The sequence below is a fragment of the Chelonus insularis genome, unplaced genomic scaffold (genome assembly GCF_013357705.1).
Source record: "Chelonus insularis isolate UGA/USDA-ARS -01 unplaced genomic scaffold, ASM1335770v1 contig_131_pilon, whole genome shotgun sequence".
In the NCBI taxonomy this organism is placed as follows: Eukaryota; Metazoa; Arthropoda; class Insecta; order Hymenoptera; family Braconidae; genus Chelonus; species Chelonus insularis.
In genome coordinates, this window is record NW_023276372.1 from 2781389 (window position 1) to 2789913 (window position 8525).

Below are 8525 nucleotides of genomic sequence, written 5' to 3' on the forward strand. Positions count from 1 at the left end.
GTAAAGTATAGTAATCATAGATATAATAGTTGTGGATGCTAAATTCACTGTATCCAAGTGGTATAGATTTGGACAAACTATTTTCGCGTCGGCTCGACGAATCCGATCGTATTTTCATCGACGCCAAATTGGCAATATCCTCGCCAGTGACGATTCTTGAATTATGCATTACCCAGGAGGCCAGTCGCTTCAAAGTTTATCCGTCCCGCTCATTTCCATCGAGCCAACCCATCTAGGATTCCCCTTCCCCCTGGATTATTCTCGTGCCGGAATGGAAACGTCACTTACGTTCGCGAACGATCACGCGGATGAAAATATCGCGAGTAGGAGGAGCTGCTTGAACCAATCGAATTACTTTAAATCATCGAATGGTATTTAAGTGTTAAAAAATATATTTATGTTCAATATTTACTTGGTATTAATATTTTTCACTTAAATTGTAAATATGTACATTGAAGTGTTAGTAGAAGAAAACACTTGGGGAAAAAAGATACATAGAATCTTGATTAAAGTAAAAAAACGTGATGACAGGGCGTTAATGCTCCTCAGCCAAGGATAATCATGTTATTTATGACGTCCAACTGTATACGGTTGGGTCAGGGAAATGAAAAAGCCAAGTTGGACAATGCCCAAGTCGAGGAAAAAAAATGCCAAGGGTGTACACATTAACTCTCCACTCAGTAATAAAATGATAACAAGATCCACAATATTTAGTTTTTCTCTCATTTGTATATAATTTTTTTCAATAAACTTGAGGTCACTGACGCTGATGAACCTATTATCTCTTACTTGATAAATTTTTTTATTTTTTCTTCTATATAAAACATACATGAATATAATTATATTTTTTTAATGATTGAATGTTTATGTGATTATAAAAGTATCATTTTTAATGAATATTAAAACAAAATATTTTCATATTACAAAATAATATTTACTGAATAAAAATAGATTTATAAATGACAATTGGGACATTGACTTATTTTATAAAAAAGAAATTTTCGTTTTAGTAATAATAATTTATTTGATTCTTTTTATTGAATAGTAATTATTTATTTCGAAAACTACACAATAATTCTCGTCTGACAAGAGGAATTCGACTCTGGATTTCCGGAGGACATGGACAATCACCTGGAGGTAATTTTCGAGGTGGCGCACATGGACAAAGAACTATTGGTTGTGAAGGTGGTTTTGGCAACAATCTGGATTGTAAAATTGCTTCATTTTCTTTTTTTATTCTCTCTAATTCTTTGGGTATTTGTATTGTCGGACAAGGTGTTGGTTTTTTAAATTTCAGTAAAGGGCATTTTACAGTGGTATAATCAATTTTTTCATTTACTGGAGGTGTTATTCCTCTAGGAATCTCTTTTTCTTTATTCTTTATCTCTAAGCATTTAACTTTATCTAAATTACAACCCACTTTTGGCTTTTGTGGACATTCTGGTATATTACACGGTTTTTTTTCGCAAACTTCATGAACAGTTTTACACTTAGAAAAAGTTGATGAAGAAGAATCACTATAATTACGGTCTGATAAGAAATGAACAAATATAGTATTATGCTCGTGTAAATAGTATGATGGAAAATTTTTGTCTAATTTAGATTGTATTTGTTTTATTATATTCATACTGATAATTTTGCAGATAATCCGATATTAATATAAGATGATTAACCTATCATTGAAGAAGAAAAAAAAACAAATGAAATAGTTTCGTGAAAAAATGACAAAAAATTCTTTACTAATTACATATTTGAATAGTAAACTAGAAAATTGTTTTTTGATCTTTAAATGCCATCTTTGAGGAAGAAATTTTGTTAACGGTATCGATAAAGAAGAAAATATTCATATTTAACCGATAACAGATAAATATAAAAAAATTCTTTCTATTCAACATATGATAAATTGACAAAAAAAATTCTTACGACTTCTTTATTATCGACAGTCGGTTGGTACAAAAATTATTTAAAAATTGAATACTCCATAACAAGTAATTATAAATTATTCCTTCTTATTTTATTCCAAATATTCTTTTTTTTTTCTAATTTTTATATAATGAGAATAAAATATAACATTGCAATATCAACTGCAATAATTCCTGTTGAGCTCATTTGTTATGTTAATTCATATAAGACAAAAATTTTCCATCCAATAAAATCAATAAACTATAAAGAACATAAATAAATTAACATTACACTCACATTATCACAAAGATATTAATTATTCTTCTAATATCCTTCATCAGACCATGTAATGCTATAATCTGGATACTTCTTCTCTAGTAGACCCACGGAAACTTTATGATCAGCTTTGCCGAATCCCTATAAAGTAATAAACACGCATGGAACATTGAATTGAGAAAAAAAATAAGATAGACTACTCACTTGAGAGTACCCATAGACCTTAATGGTTTTTTTCTCTGCATTATGATCAATTCTTCCACCTCCAAGGCATTCAGTATCAATACCTGGTCCATATTTCTTCAGCTCATTTCCAATTTCATCATAGATATCAGCTAAAAATAAAAATATAAATAAATCATATTATTTATTATTATAATAAATTTCAAATAAAAATAGAGATAATATACATTTATTATCATCTAACGATTATTCATGTTGTTGAAATTCAGGATAATTGTTGGGTCTGCGGTTTCCCCTAAATATATGTTATCTTTTTACTATTCTCCTAAGTTACACATGGAGTATATACACGTGAGAGGGTGAGATATCGTAAAAACTGACTTGAAATAATGAGAAATAATGATACTTTTTAACGTACTAACGCAAAATTTTTTACTCTAAAAATTGAGCTTTAAGAAAAGTCTGAGTATTTTTTACTCACATAACTTGCAATTAATTATGCTGGAAACTTTCTAATGAACATCTATGACTGCTCGCACAGAAAAAAAAATCAATTATAAATTGAAAGAAATTAACTGAAAGGAGGACAAGGTCAGTTTCGTTATATACAAAGACTTTCATTTGTGATATTTAATGTTTTTTTTTTTTTAATTATCAACGGGCCGTATGATCGAAGCATATGTTTGCATACATATACATAAATATAACTCTTTGTCCCACTACTTGTCGAGTCATCACATTTATACCAGTGCTCAGTGCTTCACGCTAGAATAGTTATGATACCTGTGCTTTATTAAATGTCCTCCAACTAGTTGATTTTGTTTATATTTGAATTAATAGGTAATTTGCACCAACTAAATGCATTTATCAGCGATAAATCTATTCAACCAAAATCACGAATGGTTATCGATAAATAACCTCATTGATACAATAAACTTCTAGTCAACTATACTGTTATAATTCCACTCAATCACCAAATACATTGATCAAAGAAATTCTGCCTTGACGTTTCGGAAAATATTTTTTTTTGGTTAAACTAAATAACCTGGATATTTTATGAAATGTCAAGGTTAGAAACAAACCATACTAAAAAAGATAAAAAAAAAATTCCGAACTAGAAATGCAAGCTTTGGAGCTTAACTAGAAAATAAATTACAATTTTTTTTAAAAAATTACAACTAGAAAAATATCAAAGCACATATATTGGTTTTTTTTCTCTGGTAATTGAACTGTGTTGTAAATAATGGAAAAGAGTTGATTGCAATATTTAATATGTTTCAAAGTATTTATCCTCGACCGTTGTCTAGCTAACACTGACAATCGATGGAGGAAATAATATGAATAGACTTAATTATCTAATATCTATCTAGAAAATAATAATACTAAAACAGATAAAATATTCATAAGTTTTATTTATTTATGTCTCACGAATCCATCATATTAATGATAGTAATAGACTAGCAGAGTATTTGATAAAACAGTTTGTTAAAAATACTTTGATGAGAAACTCGATCAAGAACTAAACATTGATAGCAGAATGTTCCAATCAAAAATACACTTAAATAAAGAGTTTCGAATTTAAAAAAATTATTTATAAGAATATTACAGTAACAGTTATAATCGGAAGTTACTAAGGGTTTTGAACTAAAAAAGTATATTGAGCTGTTATTGTTATTAATTTGTAACGGATCTTCTTTTGATGTATCTGAGGATCTTATTTGTTGTGTCTTCAATTCTTTCCCTGCAAACACAACAGTAATCAAGACTGTTGTTGGGCTGTTCTTTTGATCTGTCGTAGCAGCCAAATGTTTCTTTGGAAATAGGATTATTTGATTGGAGCATTCTCATTTTTATCAATTATTTCAAACTGATAAAGTGAAAGTCAATTAATCCAATCATCAGAATACACTAAATTAGCAGTTATAAGGGAACTAGGGTAGTTGTTTTAATGAAAATAAAACACACAGATATGAATTGAATTATTTCTATATCAAATAAAATATTAGCTGTTACATAAAGAAATAAAAGTAATAATAATTAATGATCTAAATTTTAATAAAAAAATTTTATGCGTTGAATTATTTGGAGGAGTTGGATATTCTAATATTGTTAACATATTTCAGGGCAAGCTTCTTTCCTTTTTATAGATTTAGTTTTCAACTTATTCAATTTTTTCCTAATAACGCAGTTCGAATATCGAGCAATTTTATTATTCATGAAAAATAATATTGCACCTTGTTGAGCTCTCGAGACATTTATAATGCTTTTAAAGACTTCTCGTTGGTTAAAAAATAGAAGAATAATTGAAAGTAAAAAGTACAAAAAACCGGAAGAGCACTACCGGCAGTTAGAAAATTACCAGAAATCGATGAACGTTCTCACAGCGGGTAGTAAAAGCACCAACGAAGTAGCTAAGTGCAAACCATCGTCAAACCGATAATATAAGGTTTGCTGTCTAATATAAATTACAGCCAATTTCCGTAAAACAAGTGAAAACAATCAAATAGTAACTCGCCAAGGACGGATAGAATGTTTTTATTTGTAATATGCGGAAATAATAACACAATCTTGTCTATTTAATCATGATTATCTCGAAAGAATGGTCTGATAATTAAAGAGATGAAAAAATATGACAATATCTCAGCTGAAAATACATTAAGCTCTGCTCATTTTTACTTCATCGGAAAAACCTACCCTAACACTACATGTAGACCAATTTTTTTTTCGTTATGTATGAAATTTTAGATAAAATATTATTCATAGAGATAAAAAATGTAGAAAAAAAAATTTATTTTTATTCAACTTGTTAGTTTATTTACTATAGAAAATTATTAATATTAATTAAAATGTGTTTATGAATAAAAAAAAATTTTATCCAACACAAAATCTTTGTAAAATCAAATTAAAAAACTTGGTGTGAATTTAATTTACTCGCTATCATTCGATTATCATAAAGCTATCCATTAGATAAATAATAATATGGAGGTACATAAATCATCTTCGAGTATAAATATAAATTCTAAATATCAATGGTTAAGATTATAATGAATAAAAACTTTTGTTTATGAATTTTAGATTTAATTATCTTCCTGAAAAAGTATATGTAAATGAATAGCGGATTGTTGGCTTTCTCTTTCAACATTTTTCGCTGTCATTTCAAATATCTTCTTAAACTGAACTTTGACCTTCATATTCATGTACAATAAAGATCACTAGAAACATATCTTTATTAAAAATATCGTTTATAAAAGGTTTTTCAAACATAACAATTTTTCATATATAAATATTTTAAAAAGAATGCTTTTATGATTTTCATAAATTAAAAAGTATCTTTTGAATTTTAATTTCAATTTACTCATTTTTTCTCACTAAATAAACCTTCATAAAGTTAATAAATGATTTACTTTACTGATATGTATTGATCGTGATTTAATTTCCGTTTGAATGTCACATTTATTTCTAATTATTTTATCGGATGTTTAAAGTGTTTTTGTAGCAAAAAATCGAACATACAAATGCTATGATTGGTAGAATTAAATATAAAATTTAAACTATGTAAAATATTTTCAAACGTGAGTACCAATTCAATTAACTTCAATTAAATGTAATGAGTGTAATAGAATATAATCAACAGAATTAATTAATAAAATTTAAAATTCAATGGAGTACAAGAGCCCAACACTTTACCAATTTTCATCAAATGAATTTAAAACCTTTTTTTCAAATAAATTGATTATCTTAGTATAAATTTTATAAATTATAAATAAGAAAAATAGTCATGTTTATTTATAATGACAATATTTACAAATAGCTAAAAGCTTTGATAAAATCATTGATCAAGGCCACCCCTTAGACGTTGCCTAATCATTGTTGAAGTTGAGTGACCTTCCAGAAGGTTCAACATCTCACGTCAAAGAAAAATTTGAATAAATTTTTTTATGATGAAAAAGCTTATAAAATAGGTTGATTTATTATTTAAAAACTAAAAATGATTAACATTATACTATAAAACCCACGTTCTATAAAATAAATAAAGTTTGTTTGAATATATATTTATAGACTAAGATCAATTAAATATGATTAATTGAAATATTATATCAACATTTATAATGAAGTATTTTTTTTGAGTTATAGAACTCTGGTAAATATATTTTGTTCTAAATGACAAAAGTATTTCTTTTATTATCTTGAGTTGGTTTCTTCATATAATTCTTCTATTGATAAAAGGGTCATCGAACGATGAGACCTTTATGAGACAAACAGCCAGGGTGTTTAAATAGATATCACCTCAATGATGTAGACAGGGTTTTTTGATAAATATTCGTTCACTTTGGATGATCGGTGCAATTAATAAATAAAATAGCAGCTAATGATGCCCGGAAGCGAAGTATATATCTTCATTGAACAGTTCTATTCTGACAAGTATCAAAGTCGACGGAGTATAGTGGTGAAAAATGATCATGCTGCTCCAAATACTCTTCAAGTTGTAAAATCTAAATGTGGATAATAGGAGGAGATGGAGGCAGCTAAATTAGAGGTCGTTGAAGACAGAATAAAAAAACCGAAAAAACAAATATCATCTCATCGTAGACTGGTAAAACTGGATCAACTCTGAAATGATCCAACCTACCTGATGGAGCAGATAAAAAATGTGATAGTCTATATCGTCATTGAAGCGCAAATAATCTCTATGATAATCCACTTGCTGAGAGCTCTTGAGACAAGCAAAAACTGTCCAGACGTATTTGGTTCTTTCCAAATCGATTAAGGTTAGTGATCTCTAAAATTACAAGTAACCTCTACTTCAAGCTGGACATTCCTACACAACAACTTTCAATATAGGATAAAGAAAACAATTCTACATGGACTAGTGAATTTAAATAAATTTTCCTATGTTTATTTCTCCATGTGTAAAAAGTGAAAAATGTTTTCCTTTATTTCAATGAATTTCTGCTCAAAAATAAATGGTCAATTTCAATCAAGATATTTTTCTCTCATCTAATTAATTTCAAGGCAAGTTGATGTTTAACATTTTTCAAGAGCAAGATTACATTAATTAAGATTATATTAAAGCTAACCAGAGATAGTTGTTTGTGGTTGATAAATCAATTGATTATTCAAAGCTTGGTTATTTTGTAACCAACTCAAGTGTTTAACAATATCAAAGCAATTCATTTTGGTAGAAAGAGATATTATTTGAATGGAAATTCATATGCCGTGAGCAACAAAAGCATCAGAAACGTAAATCACTCAGAGATATTGATACAGTTATACTTAGCTATTATAACAAATGCTACAAGTTATTTATCTACTTTAAAATCGTTAGCTATTGTTTTAGAATATCAATGATATGCTGATAATTAGAAATTTTCATTTATATTAGACGTCTTTGCCAAATTTCACAATTATTGATAGAATATTAATTTGTAAATAAATTTACAAAAATTATTTTATAAAAAACTAAATAATTTCCAGTGGAACAATGTTGTTTTAAGTATTTTTATTCACTTGACTGTTCATACAGTTTATTTAAAATTCACTTTTTCATGTTAAAAAATTTCTGAAGTTGTGTCACTTGGTTTAGCATTGGCAATCAATATCTGGATGCATATAAAAACTAATGAACCCCGTCACAAACACTCCATCATTTGCTTTTAATTAAATTGATCATAAATTAGAGAATTGATTTAAAGTTACTTGTACCATGTAAAAGAAGTTTATCCACTTCTCTTTGATACTTGCAATGGCTCTAGGGTTTGTTGGTTTAAAGTAAACACGAGCTACAAGTTATTATGATTACAGTAACTGCAATACTGTATTACTGTAAATAAAAAAAAAAAAAAGGTATTGTACTTTAACAATTTTTCAAAATTTTTGATTGAAAGAATTTCTTTCAATCCAATATCACTGTTAAATAACGGAAGTGTAATTGAAATAGATCTCAACTAATATTTCTAACTTTTTCATTTTCAAACAATCAACAAAATAAAAAAGGATAAAATGACCATTGAAAATTAAAGAGGGATTATTCTCCAGGGAATTTCATCAACAATCAGCCTCATTAATGTAGGATCCACTATAATTACTGATTAGCGTGTTTGAGTCGATAGGGGAATTCCAACAAACTTTATCAACATCGAAAACATGACGTATAAAGTTAGAGT

At 27.7% G+C, this 8525-nt stretch overlaps 1 protein-coding gene across 2 annotated transcripts in view; it reads right to left on the minus strand.

Annotated features, from left to right (window-relative positions):
* Positions 1-1019: 1019 nt before the first annotated feature.
* The window catches only part of LOC118074003 (14 kDa phosphohistidine phosphatase-like), a 33057-nt gene continuing 25551 nt past the window's right edge, over positions 1020-8525 (minus strand). The window contains exons 3-5 of one of the 2 annotated variants that reach the window (XM_035094853.1): positions 2383-2513; positions 2200-2319; positions 1020-1202 (exon numbers count right to left, since the gene is read on the minus strand). In XM_035094853.1, coding sequence (XP_034950744.1) covers positions 2227-2319; positions 2383-2513 — 224 coding nt within the window. In that variant the 3' untranslated portion in view covers positions 1020-1202; positions 2200-2226. Of the gene's footprint in view, positions 1203-1353; positions 1531-2199; positions 2320-2382; positions 2514-8525 lie in introns of those variants that run through there. The other variant, XM_035094843.1, reaches the window with a different exon arrangement.